At 40.2% G+C, this 25,464-nt stretch overlaps 1 protein-coding gene across 1 annotated transcript in view; it reads left to right on the forward strand.

Moving 5' to 3' along the window:
- Positions 1-25,464, forward strand: part of Micu2 (mitochondrial calcium uptake 2) — a 127,915-nt gene that overhangs the window by 80,938 nt on the left and 21,513 nt on the right. The window contains exons 5-7 of the mRNA XM_004670526.2: positions 5,531-5,578; positions 6,985-7,067; positions 24,099-24,164. Coding sequence (XP_004670583.1) covers positions 5,531-5,578; positions 6,985-7,067; positions 24,099-24,164 — 197 coding nt within the window. The remainder of the gene's footprint in view (positions 1-5,530; positions 5,579-6,984; positions 7,068-24,098; positions 24,165-25,464) is intronic.

Below are 25,464 nucleotides of genomic sequence, written 5' to 3' on the forward strand. Positions count from 1 at the left end.
GTACAATTCCACCTGGAGTCTCTGTCCACCACGGGCCATGCTAGCTGAGCACAGAGGCATCATGTAGCCTCACAATTTCTGTGGAGCTTCCTTAGGGCCTCTTAGGAATAGTACTGTCAACTTCAGGGTTAGAGTGGGGGTAACATATTCAAATATCTGGCATAGTATCTAAGGTAAAGCATCAGTAAGAAGTCTCTGCAGTCATCATCATGGTCATCATTAGGGAAAACCATGTGTCTCAAGTTCTCTTTGGCTTGTAGAAACCACACTGTCCCTCTTCTCTGTCATTCTTTCTATACACACTGTTCCTCCTCCTGCCTGTTAAACATGGTACTTCGTAGAACTCTGTCTCACATATGGATGTTTTTCGGCCTCTTTATTTTAAAATCTGTCACTGTCTCTGGCCTGGACTCATCTCCTGAGCCTCAGACATCTGTATTTACAAACCAGCTGCTACACATTGATCTTTGATCCCAGTTACCTTGAAGTCAGTAGTTTCCAAATATCATTTTCCCCTAAGCCAACTCACTCTGTTTAATTTGGTGGTAAAACCCTTCACTTAGCTCATCCAAACACAGAAAATGTCATGGAACCTTCCATATATCCTTCTCTTTGCCCCTAGATTCCACTATAGGGGAAGAAGGAAAAGGAAGGGAAAGGGAAAGGGAAAGGGGGAGGAAGAAATAGAAAAAACGGGGAAGGGAAAAAAAGGAGAGGAGAAGGGGGATCCAACTCCCATCACTGAGTCTTTAAGCCTTTATGACTTATGCCCTCCCCATACTTGATTTCTCTCTTCTCATTGTCCTCCACATAATGTGTCATTTTTGCCCATGCTTCTGTTCTCTGCACATGCCATTCCTTTTGCCTGTGTTGTTCTCTCACCTTCTACTTTACAACCCACCTTCTACTTCTAGCTTTCTTCTGAATTGGGGAACTAGCCCATGCTTCCCCTTTTCTGTGAACCATTTCATACTTCCTCAGTGGAAGAGAGTTGTTTTCTCCCCTCCGTTCATTATTCTTCATATGTTTCTTCCAACCATGCATTTTACTAAACTGCTTATATGTCTGTCACCTGCTGGCCTCTAAAGACTGTAAGTTCCTGAAAGAATAAGTTATTCCTTTCTTCTGTAAGCTTCCTTCTTTTTGTGGAGGAGGTAGGCTTTTTGGGGGGGGGGGCAGTTAGGTTTTTTTTTTTTTTCCCCTGGTTTTTTTGAGACACAGTCTCACTGTAGCCCAGACTGACTTAGAATTCACTATGTAGCCCAGGTTGCCCTGAAGCTCAAAATGACCCTCCTACCTCAGCCTCCTGACTGGTGGAATCTAAGGGGTATGCTACCACACCCAGCTTTCTTTATAAACTTCTAAGTTGTAGGCACAGTGCCTGGCATATGATATCTGCTTAAAACTATTTTTAAATATTTTTAGCTATTTTCAAGCAGAGAGAGACAGAGATAAAGAAAGAGAGAATGGCCATGCCTAGGCCTCTAACCACTACAAACACACTCCAGATGCATGCGCCACTTTATGCATCTGGCTTTACATGGGTACTAGGAAATCAAATCAGGTTGTCAGGCTTTGCAGGCAATTGCCATAACTATTGAACCATCTCTAGCCCCTCAAAACTTTAAAAAAAAAAAAAAACTCCACATGCATGCACCCCCATGTGCATATGGCTTACATGGGTCCTGGAGAGTTGAATCGGGTTCCTTTGGCTTTGCAGGCAAACGCCTTAACTGCTAAGCCGTCTCTCCAGCCCCCCCAAAAAACTTTTTGATTGAACAAATAATGATATCTACAAAAATAGAATTGGGGCTGGAGAGATGGCTTAGTAGTTAAGGTGTTTGCCTACAAAGCCAAAGGACCCTGGTTTAATTCCCCTGTACCCACGTAAGCCAGATATACAAGATGGCACATGTGTCTGGAGGTTTTTTGTTTGTTTGTTTGTTTGTTTGTTTTTTGCAGTAGCTGAAGGCCCTGGTGTACCCATTCATTCTCTCTGTCTATCTATCTGCCTCTTTCTCTCAAATAAAATAAGTAAATAAATAAATTTTAAAAAACAGAATGGAGCCGGGCGTGGTGGCGCACGCCTTTAATCCCAGCACTCGGGAGGCAGAGGTAGGAGGATTGCCATAAGTTCAAGGCCACCCTGAGATGACAGAGTTAATTCCAGGTCAGCCTGGACCAGAGTGAGACCCTACCTTGAAAAACCAAAAAAAAAAAAAAAAACAAAACAGAATGGAGAAAACAGCTTGGAGAAATGGCTCAGTGGTTAAAATGCTTACCTGCAAAGCCAAAACCCAAGTTCAAGTCCTCAGGACCCACATAAGCCATGTGCATCTGGAGCTCGTTTGCAGTGTCTGTAAGGCCCTGGTGCTCCAATTCCCTCCCCCATACTCCCTGCCTCAAATAAATAAATATAAATAAAATATTAAGATTTTTTGTTTGGTTTGGTTTGGTTTTTCAAGGTAGGGTCTCACTCTGGCCCAGACGGACCTGGAATTCACTATGTAGTCTCAGGCTGGCCTCAAACTCATGGCAATCCTCTTACCTCTGCCTCTCTAGTGCTGGGATCAAAGGCATGCACCACCATGCCCAGCTAAAAATAAAATTTTTAAGCAACTTAAGGAAGAAAGGGCTTATTTGGGCTCATAGTTTGAAGAGACACATGAGGAAAAGTAGGATAGTGGGCATACGAGGCAGCTGGTCATAAAATGAAATAAATGCTGGTGCACAGCTCACTTTCTCCTTTTTTCTTGTTAAGTCTAGGGCTGGTCCATGGACATCCAGGGTATATCTTCTGTCCTTAGTAAACCTTCCTAGAAACACCACATAGACATAGACATGTCTCATGGGTGATTTTAAATCCAATCATGTTAACAATAAAGATTACCCATTATCACAAGTCCATTCCTTGTGAATTTGATACCCCAAAACATCAATTCTAAGCCATAACCTTTGGCTCCTGCTCCTGAAAAGCCAATAGCCATCTCATAGTACAAAATGCACTTAGTTCAATTTCAGAAGTCCCTATAATCTTAACATTTCAATAGGCCCCAAAACCCAAAGGCTCTTCTGAAATCAAGGCAGTCTTTTTCCTGGGGTGCATCAGGGCTTCTTCCACTGCAAGCATACTCCAGATGCATGCTCCACATTGTGAATCAGACCTTACATGGTACTGGGGAATTGAACCCTGGCTGGAAGGCTTTGCAAGCAAGTGCATTTTACCACTGAACATCTCCCAGCCCCAAAACTGTTTTTATAAGTACCCTAGCGTTGGGTTTCTTTGAAAGCATCCTCTTGCTGGGTGTGGTGGTACACTCCTTTAATCCCAGCACTTGGGAGGCAGAGTCAAGAGGATCACCATGGGTTCAAGGCCATCCTGAGACTAATTTAAAGAATAGATAAAGAGCTCCAACAACTCAATAATAACAAAAAAGCAATTAAAAATATGTTAGGGCTCCCCCATAACTGACTGCTGCCCCATAATGCATGACTCACAATACCCGTGGAGTTGACCTGCAACCCCATTGAAGAAGGCTTCTTCAGAAAAGGGGCAGGGAGGAGGGAAAGGATGGTACCAACATGTGATGCTTATATACAAAATATGTCCATATCTAATAATAAATATAAAATATATATTAAAAATATGTATGTTAGGGCAAGAGAGATGGCTCAGCAGTTAAGGTACTTGCCTACAAAGCCTAACAACCCAGGTATCCACATAAGCCACATGTACGAGGTGACACATGCATCTGGAGTTCGTTTGCAGTGTCTGAAGGCCCTGGTGGCCCCATTCTCGCTCTCTCTGCTTCTTTCCCTCTTTATCTCTCTGTCCTCTCCCTCCTCTCTCTCTCTCTCAAAAAAATAAAAAATTTTTTTTTTTTTTTTTTTGAGGTAGTGCCTTGTTCTAGCCCAGGCTGACCTGGAATTCACTATGTATTCTCAGGCTGGCCTTTGACTCACAGTGATCTTGCTACCACTGCTTCCCAAATGCTGGGATTAAAAGTATGCACCACAATGCCTGGTTTAAAGTATTTTTTAAATATGTTAAAAAATTGGATAGACATTTCTCCAAAGTTAAGCTAATGGCTATTAAACACTTGAAAGAATGTTCAACATTACCTGTACAGTATTAAGCCCATCAACATCTCATCATAGATGGTGAGGGGAGGGGCAAAAAGAAAGCATATCAGAGCTGGAGAGATGGCTTAGCAGTTAAGCACTTGCCTGTGAAGCCTAAGAACCCCAGTTTGAGGCTCAATTTCCCAGTACCCACATAAGCCAGACACACAAGGTGACACATGCATCTGGAGTTTGTTTGCAGTGGCTAGAGGCCCTGATGCCCCCATTCTCTCTCTCTCTCTCTTTCTCTCTCCCTCTTTCTTTCTCTGTCACTCTCAAATAAATAAAAATAAACAAAAATAAAATTTTAAAAAAAGAAAAGCATATCAAAGTAGAAGAGGGACCAGTAAGAATGAAGAAGGGGCTTAGTGGAAAGGGAACAGAGGAAGTGAGGACATAAGAAGATAATGGGAAGGGATGATATCAAATTATATTATGTTCATGTATGAAACTTGTCAATAAAAATGTTCAACATTAGTAGTTATTAAGGAAATGAAAATTGAAACAATAATCTATCTGATTAAGCAAGGAAGTTTGTTTATTTGCTTTAAACCTAGCTTAATCTAGGATCCAAACATCACCCAGTTTCTAATTTTCAAGGCTGTTCCTGAACAGATCCTAGAGCCAGACTCATGCAGCCCACTCACTAGCTTGGGTCCACATCATTTTCCCACCCCTCCTTCCACCCTATAGGAATACAGTGATCGACCTAGGCCACTCAGTGTCTAGCTCAAGGGAAAGGCATGATCATCTTACCCAAACTACATGTTTAAGGATGGGAATAATGATTTCCCAAAGAGAGAACAAGTTGCTGCCATAAAAACTTTAATTATTATATTTTAACTTATATAATTTGACTTTCAAAAGATATAAAGCTGGGAGCTGGACTGATCATTTAGCAGTTAAAGTGCTTGCCTAGAAAGCCTAAAGACCCATGTTCAATTCCCCAGTACCCATGTAAACCAGAGGTACAAGGTGGCACATGTGTCTGGAGTTCATTTGCAGTGGCTGGAGACCCTGGCACACCCATTCTCTCTCTATTTCTATCTCTGTATGTATCTATCTGAGCCTCTCTCTCTCTCTCTCAACTGAATAAATAAAATATTTTTAAAGATATAAAGCTGTGTTATCATTTTAAATATATTTTACTTGAGATAGTATGAATAGGAAAATTTAAGTAGAAACTACATAAAGTACCATACAAACCAAACTTCAAATAAATATAGATCCATAAATTCACTGCAGTGAATTGGCTCACACACTTATAGTATCTCATGATCTACCCTTTTCAAGCTGAAGACCCAGGAACACCAAGGGTGTAATTCATTCCAAGCCAGGGGGCGGGGGGTAAGTATTTCTTGTAAGCTGTTTAAAACTTAATTTCTGCTTTGTCCTTATTCTCTTTCAGGAGTAATTTCGTATACTGAATATCTTTTCTTGCTTACAATCCTCACTAGTAAGTATCCCTCACCTTTATACAACAATCATGTGGAATTCCCTGTTCTTAACAAACAGCATTTTTAAAAGTATGACATTTATGTCTAGCATTAAAAATATTGGTGCTGCCCAGCATGGTGGTACACGGCTTTAATCCAAGAACTCAAGAGGACAGAGGTAGAAGGGTCATCAAAAGTTTAAGGCCACCCTGGAGCTATAGAGTAAGTTCCAGGTCAGCCTGGGCTAACATGAGACCCTACCTCAAAAATAAAAATAAAAATAAATATTGATGCCTTAATTTCTATATCTATAAAATAATAATGTTAAATGAAGCTGTCCCTTTAGACTATCCTACCTCCTTCACCCATGGTACCCCATAACTTTGTTTTCTGAGTAGAAAGCTTGTTGAACAGAAGAATCATACAATTTAAGTGTTGTAGTGATTTAAATGTCTGGCCTCATAGACTCAAGCTTAAATCTTGAGTTGCCAGTGGGTGGAGGCCTACTGAAGAAGTATGTCATTGGGGGGTGGATCTTGGAATCTAGTCTTAAAGTGTGTGGAGAGCAGTTTGGATTTCTGGCTGTTCATGCTTTTTGTTGTTTGCTGGCTGCTGTTGGTGTCTCTGCTTCTATCTGTGGGAATAAGCCAGTTTCTTCTACCATTGATGGTGTTCCCTGGAATTTGTAAGCCTAAAATAAACCCTTTCCTACCATAAGCTGCTTCTAGTTGGATGCTTGTCCCAGTAGTCAGAAGCTGACTGCAACAAATATATTGTGTATACTAAAGAAAAAAAAAAAACATCATTTGACATTATATAAGATTTCTGGCCTGTATCCTGAAAAACTGGAGAAAGATGAAACTTTTATAGGACAAGACTAAGGAAACATAACAGTGAAATACAGGATGGTCTCCTGCATTTGACCCTCAAACAGAAAAATAGCATAAGTAAAAAATATATATATATATATATATATATATATATATATATATATATATATATATGAAATCCAAATAAAATCTGAAGTTTATGGTTCATAATGCTACAGCAGTGTTAATTTCTTAATTTTGATAAATGTGCTATAGATAAGTAAGATACTAATAAAGAAAGGAAAGATAAAAATAATACTAATTATGAAAAAAGCCAAGGAACATAGGAAAGGTAGTAATGAAGGTAAAGAAGTGAGTTGTCACGTTAGTTTTGCTGTGAAGGGCAGAGCTCCAGGACAGCAGCCATGGCCAAGGTGTAGGAACAGCAGGGCAAAGCCCAGACACCAAATATCCATGCTTGAAAACTTTAAAAAGACATCATTATTTTCATCTGGCACTTGCTTACATAGCTTCCATTGCTTTGTTTCACATCTTCCCAGCTATAAATAATTTGCATTCTGCCTACTACTAAATGCTCATTTTTCACTTCATTACAGAACCTCATACTGGGTTTCATGTTGCCTTTAAAATGCTGGATACAGATGGTAATGAGATGATTGAGAGAAAGGAGTTTGTTAAGGTAAGTGCATGCTAGTTATTGCAAGTTTATCATAATATACCTGATGCTATGCAATCATTTTATGCTTTTTAAAAAAGGTATATTCACTTTGTAGATGAAATATCAAGAATCATTTCTAAATTACATGTTCTAAGATGTATCCTGGAGAAAGAATATAAGTTTCCAAAATGAGAAATAAGCCTAAGGGTCTCTAATTTTTAAAGTTTTTTTTTTTTAAAGTTTTTAGAGGTAGAGTCTTGCTGTAGCCCAGGCTAACCTGACATTAGTCTCAGGCTGTCCTCAAATTCCCAGTGATCCTCCTAGCCTGAGTGCTAGGAATAAAGGTGTGTGCCACTATACCCTGCTAAAGTTTAATTTTTATGACTTTAGTAAAAAGGGTATCATAAGCTATATATGCTTTAAAGAATAAATTTTAAAGGCATGTTCAAAATCATACTTATACCAAAAAACAAAAGAATAAGAATAATAGAAACTTCAAGCCTTCATGAAGAATAGGAAAAACAGGGCTAGAGAGATGGCTTAGTGGTTAAGCACTTGCCTGTGAAGCCTAACGACCCCAGTTCAAGGCTCAATTCCCCAGGGCCCACAATAGCCAGATGCACAAGGGGGTGCATGTATCTGGAGTTCGTTTGCAGTAGCTAGAAGCCCTGGCGTGCCCATTCGCTCTCTCTTTCTCTCGGCCTCTTTCTCTCTCTGTCTGTCACTCTCAAATAAACAAATAAATAATAAACAAAAAAAAATTTTTTTTTTTGGTTTTTCGAGGTAGGGTTTTACTTTGGTCCAGGCTGACCTGGAATTAACTATGTAGTCTTAAGGTGGCCTCGAACTCGTGGTGATCCTCCTACCTCTGCCTCCCAAGTGCTGGGATTAAAGGCATGCACCACCACGCCCAGCTAAACAAAAAAAAAAATTTTTTTTGGTTTTTCAAGGTAGGGTCTCACTCTGGCTCAGGCTGACCTGGAATTCACTATGTAGTCTCAGGGTGGCCTCAAACTCTCGGTGATCCTCCTATCTCTGCCTCCTGAGTGCTGGGATTAAAGGCGTGCGCCACCACCCCCGGCTCTAAACAAAAAAATTTTTAAAAATAAAATTAGAATTAAAAAAATAGGAAAAATACAAAAAGCATGAATCAGTAGTTTTTTGAGGAATGTAAGGCTCATATTTGAAAAACTGAAGATAGAGTTGAAATATTGTTTTCATTCTATTTTGATTCTTTTTAATTTTATTTTTATTTATTTGACAGATAGAAAGGGGGGGAGAGAAAGAGAATGGCTCGCCAGGGCCTTCAGCCACTACAGATGAACTCCAGACACATCTGCCACCTTGTGCATCTGACTTATTTGTGGTTCTGGGGAATCAAACCTAGGTCCTTTGGCTTTGCCAGCAAATGCCTTAGCCACTAAGCCATCTCTCCAGCCCTTTTTAAATTTTTTTTAATAAAAAGGTTGCACACACAGACTCCTCCCTGGCCCCAATTCTGCTGAGGGTCTTCGGTAGGGTTATTGGAATTCATTATGGAGACCAAGAGGCCTCAGTCAGTGGGGGAAACATGGTGTCTCAGACTATTCCCATCCATCCTAAGGCTCTTTCAATCTTTGCACCCCGTCTTTCACAATAGTCCCTGAGCCTTGGTGGGCAAGATAGAGATCTGAATTAATGTTGTTTTCTGTAGACTCTGGATCTCTGTTTTTTTGTTTGTTTGGTTGGTTGGTTGGGATTTTTTAGCTAATTTTTTTGTTGTTGTTGTTTTTGAGGTAGGGTCTCGCTCTAGCTCAGCCTTGGAAAAATAAGAACAAGGCAAAATAAAAATCAGTAGACATGAAGAAATAATAAAGATTACGACAGGGCTGGAGGAGTGGCTTAGCGGTTAAGGCATTAATATTGTGAAAATGGTAATCTTACCTAAAGCAATTTACACATTTAATGCAATCTCCATCAAAATCTCAATGGCATTCTTCACAAAAAATAGAAAAGTATCCAAAAACTCATTTGGAATCACAAAAATTCAAATATCTACATAACCTGTATTACAGCACCATAGTAACCAAAATACCATGGTACTGGCACAAAAACAAACATGTACATCAATGGAACAGAATGGAGGTAAGTCTGGGTAGCTACAGCTACCTAATCTTTGACAAAAATGCCAAAAAAATACTCATTTGAGAAAAGACAACCTCTTCAGCAAACAGTTCTGGGAAAACTGGATGTGTATCTGTAGAAGGATGAAAATAAATTCTTGGGCTGGAGAGATGGTTTAGTGGTTAAGCACTTGCCTGTGAAGCCTAAGGACCCTGGTTCGAGGCTCAGTTCACCAGGACCCACGTTAGCCAGATGCACAAGGCGGCACATGCATCTGGAGTTCATTTGCAGTGGCTAGAAGCCCTGGTGTGCTCATTCTCTGTCTTTCTCTCTCCCTCCCCCCACCTTCTCTCTCTTGCTCTCAAATAAGTAAATAAAAATAAACAAAAAAATTTAAAACTTAAAAAAAATAATAAATTCTTATCTCTCTCCATGCACAAGAATCAACTCCAAATGGATCAAAGACCTTAATATCAGACCTGAAACTGAACTGCTAGAGGAAAAGGTAGGGAAAACCCTTCAACATATTGGTCTTGGCAAAGACTTTCTGAATATAACCCCAGTTGCTCAGGAAATAAAACCACCGATCAACTGCTGGGACCTCATGAAATTACAAAGCTTTTGTACAGCAAAGGACACTGAATAGAGCAAAGAGGCAACCTACAGAATGGGAGAAAAACTTTGTCAGCTATTCATCTGACAGAGGATTAATATCCAAAACAGACAGAGAACTCAAAAAACTAAATAATAAGAAATCAAACAACCCAATTTTTTTAAAAATGGCCACAGAACTAGAGAATTCTCAAAAGAAAAAATACAGATGCCATATAAACACCTAAAAAAATGTTCTACATCCATAGACTTCAGGGAAATGCATATTAAAATTACATTGAGATTCCACCTCAATTCTGCCAGAATGGCTACCATCATGAAAACAAATGACCATAAATGCTGGTGAGGATGCAGAAAAAGAGGAACTGTTCTACACTGTTGGTTGGAATGCCATCTGGTCTAGCCGTTGTGTAAATCAGTGCAGAGGTTCCTAAGACAGCTAAAAATAGATCTACCATATGACCCAGTTGTGCAACTACTAGGCATATATCCTAAGGACTCATCTCACTGTCTTAGAGATACCTGTTCAACCATGTTTATTGCTGGTCTATTCTCAATAGCTAGGAGATGGAACGAGCCTAGATGTCCCTCAACTGATGAGTGGATAATGAAGATGTGGCACATTGATACAATGGAGTTCCACTCAGTGGTAAAGAAAAATGAAATTTGCAGGAAAATGGATGGGTCTGGGAAGGATTATACCTAGTGAGGTAAACCAGACCCAGAAAGCCAAACATCACATGTTCTCTTATATGTGGATCCTAGCTACAAATGATTGAACTTATAAATGAGTAGAAATAAAACTCGGTAGCAGAAGCCAGTAAGCTAGAAAGGGGATATATAGCAAATAGAAAGGGATGGTAATAGGATGGTGTTGTTTATTATGTAAGTAGAAGAACAGATTAATGGGGCTGAAAAGGCCAAAGTGAGGTCAGGGGAATAGATTGAGTAAAGGAAAGGTGGAGGGAGGGCTAATCAAAATCTAAGAGGATATAAATAAATCATATTGAAACCTACTTTTTTAGACAATGGAACACCCAGAAGCCATAGATAGTTACTAGAAAATTTTCAGTGCCAGGGATGGGATTCCTTCCAGGGAGTTGTTGGCCAGGGAGGTCACTGATGCCCCACAAACATTACAGGCCATTGCCAAGGCTCTTGGTTTCCCACCAGGAATAGATGGTAAGACCTTATTGCTGAAGACTCCACATACTTGGGCTGCAAAGCTACTGAGAAATCCTGCTGGAGCTGAACTGAAAACCTCTTCCCTGTAGACCAACTGACAGAAATCTCAAAAATCTCTGTTGCATGCAGTTCAGTGGGGGAGAAAGAGAAATCACCAGTAGAGATACTCAACAGTGGATACTGCAAGTCTTAAATTTGGCCAACCCGGCCAAATGAGCCCACAGATGAAATAGTGGCATGTCTGTTGTGGTGGAAACCAACCACTCTGTAATTGGAGTGAAGGCTTGCTCCATGGGAGGGAATATATGCCTGATACTGAAGACCTACAATGGGTAGTCATGAGCCCTAGGGTTGTAACATCTGCTGGTGTGTGGATAATTGTATATAATGTGTTCACAAAACTGCCCAGTCAGCACTTCACTTAATGCTCATAGTCTTATATTAATGCTACTCTCACCTTTGGTTAGAGAAGCTTCTCTTTTCAGATGCCAGTGACCTTGGGGATGACTCAGAAGGCACCATGGTTCTGAGAAGTGCCAGCACTGAAATATCTCTATCACATCTTCCAAAGCTCAGGGTCCATTGTGAAAGAGGTGGCAGAAAGAATATAAGAGCCAAAGGAAGGGTAGGACTCCTTACAACGTGCTCCTCCAGACACAAAATGGTCTGGATATCCATGACCTCATAGTATCTGACACTACCTCCATAAGACCACCATAATAAGAGGAAGAGGTGATGACATAAAAATAAAAGAGAGCCAAGCGTGGTGTCGCACACCTTTAATCCAAGCACTCAGGAGGCAGAGGTAAGAGGATTGCTGTGAGTTCAAGGCCACCCTGAGACCCCATAGTGAATTCCAGATCAGCCTGGGCTAGAATGAGACCCTACCTTGAAAAACCAAAATAAATAAATAAATAAATAAATGAATAAAAGAGCGACTGATTGAGAAGGGAAAAGGGTATGATGGAGAGTGGAGTTTTAAGTGAGAAAGTGAGGGGAGAGAGGGAGTTATCATGGGTTATTGTCTACAATTATGGAGGTTGTCAATAAAGATAAATAAATTTTAAAAAGAAATGTTTAATACCAAATTTTTTAACCTGGTCAAGTAGAATAGGGCCTGAGTGGAGGCCCTAAAATTTTGTACATCCAGCAAAAAAAAAAAAAAAAGAGTGGTGTAGACTGTGGAGCCAAAAGTTGAAGAAGAATGAACAGGAAATGCAAAGGTGGGAACAATAAATTTAGAAAGAGATTTTTGATGATTAAAGGGGAAGATTAAGAGGAGAGGGCTCAGTCTGTAAAGGAATTACCTTGAAAATACGAGAACCCAAGTTCAGATTGCAGCACCCACATAAAAGCTGCGCATGTCAGCACACACCTATAATCCCAGTGCTGGGAGGTAGAGAAAATAGAGTCCTTGGGATGGTAAGCTCAGATCCAATGAGAAACCCTGTCTCAAAGAATAAGGTGGGGGGTGATTGAGGAAGATACCCAATGTCAACTTCTGACTTCCACACGCACACCCAATGCATGTACCTACACACACATTTTTAAAAGGGGGTGGGACTGGAGAGATCTCTTAGTGGTTAAGGGTCTTACCTACAAAGCCAAAGGACCCAGGTTGGATCCCCCAGGACCCACATAAGCCAGATGCACAAGGTGGTGCATTCATCACAAGTTCGTTTGCAGCAGCTGGAGGCCCTGGTGCACCCATTCTATCTGCCTCTCTGTCTCTCTTAAATAAATAAATAAAAATAAATGAGTATTTTTAAGAAGGGAAGCTTCTGGAAAGATGGCATAGTAATTAAAGCACTTGCTCGCAAAGCCTAAGGGTCCAGGTTCAGTTCCCCAGAACTCATGTAAGCCAGAGATACACATGTTGGCACATGCATCTGGAGTTCATTTGCAATAGCTAGAGGCCCTGACGTGCCCATCCCCCTGCCCTCCCTCCCTCCCTCTCTCTCTCTCTGTAATAAATAAATACAGTAAAAAATATATTTTACAAAGGTGATTGATTCAAAGGACAATATGTAGTTGCACAAGTAAAACGTGAAATGCCTATGTCATAGGCCACAAAATATCATTATTAAATTTGGGCGTGGTGGTGCATGCCTTTAATCCCAGCACTCTGGAGGTAGAGGTAGGAGGATTGCCATGAGTTCAAGGCCACCCTGAGACTCCATAGTGAATTCCAGGTCAGCCTGAGCTAGAATGAGACTCTACCTCAAAAAGCCAAAAAAATATGAATATATATACATATATATAGATATAGATCATTACTATCTAGCTACCTCTGCCTCAGGGACATGAAACAGATGGATTCATAGCTGTTATTACTACTCAAATATAAGGTGGTTATATGAAAATGCCACAACACATAAAATTAAGATTCTTGTAAGTTTATTATGCTGTTAGTTTGCAAATACCATGCCTTCTGAACCGTGTGAATTCTCTGATTTCATCCTTGGGAGTCACAAGATATACAGAGGTAGAGTGAGTTAGATTATCTGTTTTCCTAGTAAATCTTACTTATGGTTTTCCCCATCCATAAAAACTAGAAAGGTAGGGACAGTTTGTTTAATATGTGTAATAGGCAGCTTCCCATTGTTGGGATGAACATCCATACCAGACACACATTACGGGAGGAAGGGGTTTATTTTAAGCTCACTGGTCCAGGGGTTCTTCCAACAATGGTGGAAGAAGCTGCTTCCATACATCCAGGTAGAGAGAAACAGCCAAACAGCATACAAACCAAAAGCGGCAACCAGCGGGGATCCCATCAGAACTCAGACTTCTCTGCATACCTTTTGGCTATAATTCAGATTCACGCACAATGACACCTTAGGGATAGACTCCAGAATCCACCTCCAGTGACAACTCCTCCAGCCAGGTGGCTGGCAATCCAAGTTACAAGCTTTAATGAAACACCTGAGTCATGGGACACATACTTTCAAACTACCACATTCCGGCCCTGGCCCCATCAACTCTTAATCATCTCACATTGCAAATTGTAGTCAGTCCAAATTTAAGAGCCTTTGTGAACTTTAAGACTCTTCCAAACCCCCAAGTCTCAACTGATATTCAAGACTATCTCTTAGCTGTGAGACCTGTAAAATTAAAACAAGTTTCCTACTTCCAACAAATGGTAGAGAGTAAACATTTTCATTGCTATAAGGCATAACGTGGAGAAAATCAGTATCAGGTAAATGTCAAACACCTGCAGTTTAAGTAAGATGTCCATAACCAGTGACACCAGTCTCCAGATTTTCCATTTTCCATCCCTCCAGCTGGGCTGAGTAACCAGGGAAAACTTTCATCCAATACAACAGTGCTCCATGGAAGCCTTTACATAGTCCTGGTATATCCAAAACATCTTCAGATCTCCATTGCCAACAATGGTCCATCTTACAATGGCCTCAGTGGCTTCTTTCTACCAGGGACATCACCCTGCTCCATTTGCTGAACCTCATCAGCAACTCCTGGAACTGTGTATACTTTATGGCCTGCTTTCACTCATTTTTCATGCTTCCAAAACCAAGGTGAGCAGCCATACAGCCATATTGTTAATACCGGTTGGAAATCATTGTGACCTTGAAGAATAGGTTTCTTCCTTTCAAAAGAGTTTGCACTTCTACCATTCAGTCTTTCCTGGTTGGAATCACCTCTAGCATCTTTACCATTGTGTCAGTGTAAAGTAGTTAATGGTGGTAAACTGTTTAATAGTAGCTTCAGTAAATTAAACCTATCTGCCTGTAATTTTAAACATATTTGAATTTTTCCAACCTTAAATCTTATATCTTTCAGTTCTGTATCTGATCTGCCAAACACATTAGTCCATTACTAATTCAACCTTCATCAAACTCTCTGGGATTGGCAGAAGAATGAAGCCAGCCCATATGCCAGTAGCCCAGTTCCAACAAAGTTCTTTGCTATCTTTCCTTTCCTTTTGAAAGTTTGTAAACAAAGCCTCCAAAATACATTTCTCTATTCATTTAGCATTTTTAATCTCTCACCAAAATATCTCATAAAATTTAGCTTACTTGGAACTGAGCTAATAACCTCCTCCATGTAGATCAACTGACAGAAAACTGAAAGAAGCCATGCTGCATGCAGTTCAATGGGAGAAAGAGAAATCACGAGTGAAGATACTCAGCAATGGACACTGCAAGCCTTAAATTTGGCCACTGAGGCCAAATGAGCCAGTGGGTACAATAGTGGCATGTCTGTTATAGGGGAAACAAACCTCTCTCTAATTGGACTGGAGGCCCACTCCATAGGAGAGAATACATCCCTGATATTGAAAACCTACAACACAGGTAGTCATGAGCCCTAGGGGTGTAATGACTGCTGGTGTCTGGATCAATGTATATACTATGCTCACCAAACTGCCCAGTAAGCACTTCTCTTAATGTTCATACCCATATATTAATGCTACTCTCACTTTTGGTTAGAGAAGTTTCTCTTTTCAGATGGCAGTGACCTTGGGATGACTCAGAAGGCACCATTGTGCTGAGAAGTGCTCAGCACTGAAATATCTCTACCACATCTTCCAAGGCTCAGGGTCCATTGTGAAAGAGGTAGCAGAAAGAATGTAAGAGCCAAAGGAAGGGTAGGACTCCTTACAGTGTGCTCCTCCAGACACCAAATGGCCTGGATAAAAGAGAGACTAGGTGTGGGGGGGGGGACACAGATATGGTGGAGAGTAGAGTTTCAAAGGGAAAAGTGGGGGGAGGGAAGGAATTACCATGGAATATTGTTTACAATTATGGAAGTTATCAAAAAAATAAATAAATTTTTTAAAAATTAGCTTACCGCTTTCTATGGTTTCCACATTCTTCCATACATATTCCTCCTCCAGTACACAAGTTCTAAACGACCAAAGTCCACATGGTCAGATTAATCTCATTAACACCCCACTCTGGGCATTAATTTTTTACTTGTGGTATCAATTTTTTTAAATATTTTATTTATTAGAGAGAAGGAGGGAGAGAATGAGCATGCCAGGGCCTATAGCCACTGCAAACAAATTTCAGACATACATGCCATCGTGTGCTTCTGGTTTATGTGGGTAGTAGGAGTCAAACCTGGGTCCTTAGGCTTCACAGGTAAATATCTTAACTACTAAGGCATCTTTCCAGCCCTGAGTACCAAATTTCTATAGTAGACAGCTCCACATTGCTGAAATGAACATCCATGTCAGACACAGATTATGGGAGGATGGTATGGTGGTTTGATTTAGGTATAAATTTAGTTCTTTTGGGAATAACGCCTCCTAGAGGCAGTGTATTGTTGGGGGCAGGCTTATGGGTATTTTAGCCAGTTTCCCCTTGCCAGTGTTTGGCATGCACTCATGTGTCTGTTGTCCACCTTATGTTGACCAAGGGATGATGTCCACCCTCTGCTCATGCCATCATTTCCCCCTGCCATCGTGGGGCTAGTCTTAAGCCAAAATAAACTTTTTTCCCCACAAGCTACCCTTGGTCGGGTATTTTTGGGCAGCAGTGTGAACCTGACTGCAACAGAGGAGATTTATTTTAAGTTCATAGATCCAAAGGTGAAGTTCCATTAATGGCAGGAGTAGCTGCTTCCATATATCTAAGCAGAGAGGAACAACCAGACAGCCAGTAAAGACCAAAAGCAGCAAGCACCCCCATATTCTCTCTCTCTCTCTGTCTCTCCCTCCCTCCCTCTCCCTCCCTCCCTCCTTCCCTCTTTCCCTCTCTCTCCCTCCCTCCCTCTCTCTCTCTCTCTGCCTCTCTGTCGCTCTCAAATAAATAAATAAAAATGAACAAAAATTTTTTTAACTTTTAATTAAAAGTAGTGATAAAGTACTACTATGAAGTTTTGTGAAAATGTCTTAAAATACAATTTGCCTCAGTTTATTACTTTTATATTTTCTGAGGCATTTATGTTTTGTCAACATCTAGAGCTACATGCTATGTTAGTGTATTGCTCACATCCTTATCCCAAGAAACTAAAATAATAGCTATTTATGTGAGTTATTTTCTGCCAGGTATGATAAACAATACCTGCAGTGATCAAAGCTGGTGATAGTTTATCCATTTTATCTTTACCTTCTTAGATTGTACATCTGCTTGTGGTGTAAGTGTAGGGTTTTATTTAATATTTTATTTGTTTATTATTTGCAAGTAGACGGAGAGAGAGAGAATGGACATGTCATTCTTGCTACTGCAAACAAACTAAATATACGCACTACTTCGTGCATCTGGCTTTACATGGTATGATTTGAATATGAGTGTAAATCACCCATAGCCTGGGATATTTTTAATTGCTTTCTTTTATATTTATTAATATATTTATTTGACAGAAAGAGAAAATGGGCATGCCAGAGCCTCTAGCCACCACAAACAAACTCCAAATGCATGTACTGCATCTGGCTTAATGTGGGTACTAGGGAATTGAACCTGGGTCCTTAGGCTTTACGGGCAAATGCCTTAACTGCTAAACTATCTCTCCATCCACCTGGCATATTTTTTGAATAAGCTTGCAACTTAAGTCTCTAGCAGTCTGCTGGAGGAGATGTCACTGAGAGAAGATCTCTTATTCCAGCCCTAAGGTGAACTAAGAGTCATTTGGAGCTCTGGCTCTTTGTGTTTGCTAGCTGATGGTTATAGCTCTCTGCTATGAATCTATGGAATTGAGCAAGCTTCTTCTGCCCTGATGGAACTTTCCCTGAATCTGTAAGGCTGAAATAAACCCTTTCCTCCTATATACACTGCTTCTGGGCAGATGTTGTTTCCAGCCATGGAAAGTAACTGCAACAGAAAACTGGTACCAAGAGTAATATCATTGCTGCAGTGAATCTAACCATGTGGGTTTTGATCTTTTCGAATGTGTTTGTGGGAGAAATATGGAAGGATTTGGTACTTTGGACTGAAGAAGTCTTGCAGTGTTGCACAAAGAGCTTGATGGGTTATTTTGATAAGAATTTTAGCCGGGCGTGGTGGCGCACGCCTTTAATCCCAGCACTCGGGAGGCAGGTAGGAGGATCGCCGTGAGTTGGAGGCCACCCTGAGACTACATAGTGAATTCCAGGTCAGCCTGAGCCAGAGTGAGAGCCTACCTTGAAAAACCAAAAAAAAAAAAAAAAAAAAAGAATTTTGTTGTTGTTTTTGAGGTAGGGTCTCACTCTAGCCCAGGTTGACCTGGAATTCACTGTAGAGTCTCAGGGTGGCCTTGAACTCACAGCAGTCTTCTTTCCTACCTCTGCCTCCCAAGTGCTGGGATTAAAGGCATGTGCCACCATGCCAGGCTCTTTGCTGCGAATTTGAGATTGCTAAATGACTTGTGGATTGTAAAGGCTAAACTTTTGAACTTGTAAAGGGAAAAGAGGAAACTTTGTTGGAACTGGTCTACTGGCAGAAAGACTGGCTATGTTCTTCTGCCTATACCCACAGAGTTTGATTGAGATTTAATAGACCGGTATGTTAGGTGGAAGGTATAGAACAGAAAGATAGTTTACCACAGGAAAAATTCTAGCAAGTTTAGAGTTACTGGCACAGAAACTGGTTTTAGGTTACTTAGCTGCAATTGTTAAGCAGATTAACTATTAAGAGTGAGCCAACTGTTTTGTATGGAAACGATGGAAAAGATGCCTAAGGATGAAATCCACCCATGGAAGGCACAAATGAGTAGGAATGCAAACTATTTTGCAAGGAAGAGGCTTGAAGGAAGAATTCTAAAAACAAATGTAACCTGCTCTTCAAAGTTTAGCCCCCCCCCCCCCAATTTATAAATTTGGTTATGCCACAAACCTAGTTACTTGTTTGGGAAACATGAGAAGTGCAGGGAAGTTGGTCATGAAGTACAACGTGGCATTGTTTTATAGTTTGTTTGGTTTGGTTTTTCCAGGTAGGGTCTCACTCTAGCTCAGGCTGACCTAGAATTCTCTATGTAGGGTGGCCTCGAACTCTTGGTGGTCCTCCTACCTCTGCCTCCCAAGTGCTAGGATTAAAGGAGTCCACCCCATGCCTGGCCCAACATGGTTTTGTTTCTATGAATGGCCACTGGTAAAATGAAGCAGGGTTGAAATCCCTGTGTGAAGCCCCAGTAAAGCCATTACATGAAGGTGAACCACTTCCAGGAGCCACTGAGATGTAGCATGTGAAGCAGGGTTGTTGGAATCCCTGTGTGGAGACCCAATAAAGCCATTGTATGAAAATGAACTGGTTCCAGCTGCTGCTGAAATGTGACACTGGGAAATGGGGTTGAAACCCCTGTACAGAGACCAAGTAAGGCCATTGTGTGGAGCTATGAAGATGAATGATGTTTCAGATATACCAAAGCTGTGGAATGACTACCATGCAGAGCTGCTAGCCCAGGATGAAGTTTTCACCCAGGCTGTGCTCAGCCCATATGAAGGGACAGAATTGAAAATACCGAAACCATCACTAGTTACAGATGTTGGACTTGAACTACAAGTGTTTGATGTTTACCTGATGGCTGTTGATTTTTCATTTGTCCAGTCTCTTCTTTCTATGCATTTTTGCAGTGGAAATGTTTACTCTGTGCCATTATGTGTTAGAAATATATAACTTGTGTTTTAATTTTACACGGCTCACAGTTATAAGACGGTCTTTTTTATTTATTTATTTGATTTATTTGAGAGAGAAAGAGAGAATATGAGTATGCCAGGGCTTTCATCCACTATAAATGAACTCCAGACACATGTGCTATCTTGTGCATCTGGATTATATAGGTCATGGGGAATCAAACCTGTGTCGTTTGTCATCAGATGAGGTTTTGGGTTTTGAGATTTTGAACAATGTTAAAGTTGTTAAAGACATAAGGACCTTTAAAGTTGGAATGAGTGCATTTTGCATTGTGAGATGATCATGAGTCTAAAGAAGTCCCAAACATAATGTGGTGATTTGAATGGAAATGTATGTCCTCCTTAGGCTGAGGTTTGAGGTTTGTTTTTTGTTTTTTTTTTAATTAAACTTGCAACTTAAATCTCCAACAACCTTCTAAAGAAGCAGATCTTTTAGTCCAGCTCTAACATCTATTCAGAGCCAGATGGAGCACTGGCTGTTAGTGTTTGCTGCCTTTTGGTTGTGCCTTTCTGCTACAGACCTCTGAAGGTGAGCCAGCTTCTGCCCTGATGGAACTTCTGAATCTGTAAACCTGAAATGGACCCTTTTCTCCCATAAGCTGCTTCTGGTCAGATGTTTGGCCCAGCAACAATAAAAAAAAAAAAAAGCACATGGGTACTGGGAAGTCTAACCCATGCCATCATGCTTTGCAACCAAGTACCTCTAACCACTGAACAATCTCTCCAGCCCCAATGCCAGGTTTTTGAAGCAACTTCTCTAAAGAATAGATTTTATAAGGAGGGGATATGATGGAGAATGGAATTTCAAAGGGGAAAGTCGGGGAGAGGGTATTACCATGGGATATTTTTTATAATCATGGAAAATGTTAATTAAAAATTGAGAAAAAATAGATTAATAACAAGTATTTTTACTAGTAGGAATTGCTTCTTAGGTAGTCTTCATTTCACATTGCTTTTATGCTGGAAGGAAGGAAATCCTACCAACTGTTAATATAGTGGTTTTATAATTCTATCATGCTAAATGTACCTGCTAGAGTTATTACTAAACAAATATGTGAAGTATAGCCAGTCCCTGTAGAAAATGTGAGGCATAGCCAGTCCCTATAGAAAATGTGAGACATAGCCAGTCCCTGTAGAAAATGTGAGGCAGAGCTGGAGAGATGGTTCAGCAGTTAAGACAGCATGCCTGTGAAGCCTAAGGACCCATGTTCAACTCTCCAGATCCCACATAAGCCAGATGGTCCAGTGTTGGATGATCAAGTGGATAGGGCATATGTCCTCTCTATGGCTTGGAGCCAAGAAGAAGGGAGAAGGAAAAGCTTTAAGGCAGAAAAATTATCCTACCAGGCTGTCAGAGATGTGCTCCAGCCATCTGGGGGTTTTGAGAGCCCACAAACAATAGCCTCAGCCTTGGCCTTACAGTCCTGCCCAGGGGAATTACAATTCTAATTCACCATGGCAAAAGAAAGAGAGGGAGGGGCAGGGTGAGAGAAAGGGCAGAGTGGAGATGGAGGAAACCCAGGGAAGTGATAATTGGACAGATGGTTTAAGCCATTCCAAGAAACTGATATTTGGGATAAGTGGTCTGGGTCACTTTTGGAAAACAGAGTTATAATGAAGTGGCCATCAGAGTCTAAAAATGGAGACATTCTAGTTCTAACAAAAACCATGGTGTTTGTGCTACGTTCACAAGAGAACTGCAAAAACTGATTGAATAGACTGATCACAATAAATGTCAGGCAGTATAAAGTTAAACAGACCTCTGCTATGTGTTTAGCCAAAAGAACACATAAGTCTGTGTACAGAAAAAAAGAATTCTACAGAGCTGGGCATGGTGGTGCACAGCTTTAAATCCCAGAGCTCAGGAGGTACAGGTAGGAAGATTGCAAGGAGTTGGAGGCCAGCCTGGGACTACAGAGTGAATTCCAGGTCAACCTTGGCTAGAGACCCTACCTCGAAAAAAAAAAAAAAAATGAGTTCTACAAGAAAAACTATGGCAGTTTGATTCACAGTAGCCAAAACATAGAGACCAGCAAACATCGATAAGCACATAAATGAATATGCATCCAGTTTAGCACATTCAGCAATAAAGAAGAACAAACTACATGGATGGATAAATCTCAAGACCATTATATGGAGTTAAAGAAGGAAGACACAAGAGAATATGATTTCCCTGGGATTTCTAAACTAGGTGAAACTAATTTAGGTGAGGGAAAGTTACAACTGCCTTCATGGGGGTGCAGGGAGAACAGAATGACTGGAAAGAAACATGGGGACACTATCAAACTTATATAGAAAAGATTTGTATTATAATATTAGTGATTTTTTTTTCTGCACAGCTCTAGATAATAACTGAGTTTGAACCATAGGTAGAAGAAGTACAGGTGAGCCAAAAATGGCAGAGTAACAGTTGGTGAACGATGCTAGTGATAGTTATATAGTGATCTATTATAGAGGTTTTTTCACTTTGTTTAACCATGTCAACTTTTATATGGTAAAACTTTAAAAAGAGGTGAAGGTAATAAGCAAAAAGAGAATTTTTTTTAATTGAGTATTGAACCTGACATTATACATTAGGTTTTCAATTTAAGACATAAAAGGTCAAATAAATGTAAAGCATTTCAGCTTTTTTCCCTGAACTATGTAGGGAGGGGTTTGGAAAACTGAGAGATTTAAAAGAACTCAAGACAAAACCATTCACCTCGAACAAACATAACAGAAGTAGCTACGTTTGAGATTATTTGCAGTAGCTTGTAAACTAACAAATCATCTAAGAAAAAAAAAATAGCCAAAATTTGTTTCCTAATTATAATCCGTAGTTTGGGGTTTTGTATACATCTAGGTTTTTTAATCTTTTTTTTTTAATCTGCTTTCCATCTGAAGCCTGGTATAGATGATTGAAAGGTAGGTAGGTTATATACTCAATTTCAAGAGACTACTGCTAAGTTTATGGTTAGAAAACATAATTATTTAAAATTTTTAATTTATTTTTTTGTTTTGCTATGTGTGTATATGGTGTATGCCCATGTGTGCAAATGTACATATCCTGTGCACACGTGTGCAAAAGCCAGAGGCAGGTGTCAGATGCCCTCCTCTGTGGCTCTTCTACCATATTTCCCTGAAACAGAGTCTCTCACTGAAACTGCAGCTCACTGTTTTCCAGTTAGACTGATGGTCCAGGAAACCCCAGTGATCCTTATGAGTTTGAACAACCCCCTCAGCACTGAGGTTACAGGGTGGTCATGCCTAACTTTTCATATGGATGCTGGAAATTGAACCCAGATCCTCATGCTTGCATAGCAAATACTCATACTCAGCCCCTAAATCTTTATTTTTAATGCCTTATAAATAAAAAGGGAAGAATAGAGAGAAAGAGAGAGATAGGCGGGCAGGCAGGCAAGCAGGCAGGCAGACAGACAGACAAAAGCTTTTGGGGTGGTTTTTTTATTTAGGTAGTGTCTCATTCTAGTTCAGGCTGACCTACAATTCACTCTAGTCTCAGGGTGGCCTTAGAACTCTGCAGTCCTCCTACCTCTGCCTCCTAAGTGCTAGGATTAAAGGCATGTACCACCACGCCCAACTTTTTGGTTTTTCAAGGTAGAATTTGCTCTAGCCCAGGCTGACCTGAAATTTACTATATAGTCTCAGGGTAGCCTTGAACTCATGGCAATCCTCCTACCTCTGCATACCAAGTTTTGGGATTAAAGGCATGTGCCACCATGCCTGGCTTCTTTTTTTTTTTTTTTTTTTTTTTGGTTTTTCGAGGTAGGGTCTCACTGTAGCCCAGGCTGTCCTGGAATTCACTATGGAGTCTCAGGTGGCCTCGAACTCACGGCAGTCCTCCCACCTCTGCCTCCCGAGTGCTGGGATTAAAGGCATGCGCCACCACGCCCGGCCTTTTTTTTTTTTTTTTTTTTTTTTTTTTTGAGGGGGACTCTGACAACTCTCAGGTCTATGTTCCCCTGTGGGACTGGAATTACAAGCATACATGGCCACACTTAACTGTTTACATGGGATTTTGAGATTTGACCTGGCAGTTTCAGGCCCTCATTTTTTTTTTTCCACTATATAGTCTCAGAGTGGCCTTGAACTCACAGCAATCCTCCTACCTCTGCCTCTTGAGTGCTGGGATTAAAGTCGTGTGCCATCACACCTGGCATGCCCTCATTCTTATACAGGACACACACTTAACCTCTGAGCTATAATTCCAGCAAGTACTATATATTTGAAAATGTGGCTCTAAACTTTCAGTGAAATAAAAATGAATAAAATTCTCTTTCAAAAGAGGGACAGTATAAACATCAATTTTTCATAGTCTGCTTCCTTTACAACACATCTGTTAAGTAAGCTACCTTTCTTAAGAAAAAAGTGTAATAATGTCAGTACATTTGTTATCAGTTTTCTCCTTTTCTTACAAGGTCTGTGGGGAAAAGAATATATAGGACATACGATATAAAATAAGTAGCACATATTTTATAATAACCTGGCATATATTTTTAGATAATCTTGAAAAATCCAGTGCACCTATGTGTAAGTTCATATTTGCAACCTTTTTTATTTTTTATTTTTTGCAATCTTTTTAGCTGCAAAAGATCATAAGTAAACAAGATGATTTCAAGACAATGAAAACTGGTGAAACAGAATATCAGGTATGTACACATAAGTATTTCCAATCAGAGATAGCTGTTCTCTTCTGTTTCTCTAAATCTAGATCATTGGGAAGATTTACCAATAACTTTTTCTTTCTTAGTGTAACAGCCCACCTTATATATAGATAATACAGACATGACCTGAAGTTAGCTTGAGTTCTTTCTGCTTTGTATATTTCTGCCTTGTATATTTCTTTGCTGACCAGTTTCTCATGAGACCCTTGATACATGCTAGTTGCCCTCCCAACTTTCCAGTCCTCACCCTTTATTCTTCACCAGTTAGAAACATTGCCTTCTACTAACAACCAAATCTAGTCTCATTCAGAATGGCAACATACCATGGCATGCACCAGGTCTTGGATGGGCAGACAGAGCCTTCAGTTGATTTGTGAGTCCCTAGTGGGGGTGCTGAAATTTGTCTGTATTTTCAAATGCCTTGTTGTGCTTGAAATTTGTTCAATTATTTTGGAACAGATTGGGCTAGAGAGAGACCCTAGTTTGAAAAAAAAAAAAAAAAAAAAAAAAAAAGCCTGAAAACTGGGAAATACCTATTTGCTAAGAACAAATTAAAGTATATTAAGTTGTTACAATAGTGGCACACACTCCTCTTGTCCCAGCACTTGGGAGGCTGATATGGGAAACTCAGGAGTTCAAGTCCATGCTGGGCTTTATAACAAGACTTGCTCAGTAAGAGTGACAATAAGAGGCTTGGGTAAAGTGGGTAAAGTACTTTGCCGAGCATGCATGGAGGCCCTGGGTTTGATCCCCCAGCACCACATACACTGGGAATGGTAGCACATGCCTCTATAATCTCAGCATTTGGGAAGTAAAGGCCAACCTAGGATACATTAGACCCTGTCTCCAAAAAAAAAGTAAAAATAGATTTATAAACAATATCAATGGCTTATGAATAGTAATTTTAAAACAAATACGGAGCTGCACATGGTGGTGCATGCCAACACTCAGGAGGCAGAGGTAGGAGGATCACCATGAGTTCAAGGCCACCCTGAGACTACATAGTGAATTCCTGGTCAGCCTGAGCTAGAATGAAACCCTACCTTGAAAAACCAAAAAAAAAGAAGAAGAAGAAAATACTAAATATAGGATTAAGCTGCAACTTTATTTGGCTCTTACTCTCAAAGCAGTACTTGAATCAAAAAACATTTAGAAAAACATTTGCTATACACTCTATTACTTGGGCTTTGCATGTGGTAAATATCAAAATTAGAAACTTTCCTTCTGATGGAAATGTAGAAGTTCCATCTAGAATACCTAATACTACAGACCTGGAAAATTATCA

The sequence above is a fragment of the Jaculus jaculus genome, chromosome 7 (assembly GCF_020740685.1).
Source record: "Jaculus jaculus isolate mJacJac1 chromosome 7, mJacJac1.mat.Y.cur, whole genome shotgun sequence".
In the NCBI taxonomy this organism is placed as follows: Eukaryota; Metazoa; Chordata; class Mammalia; order Rodentia; family Dipodidae; genus Jaculus; species Jaculus jaculus.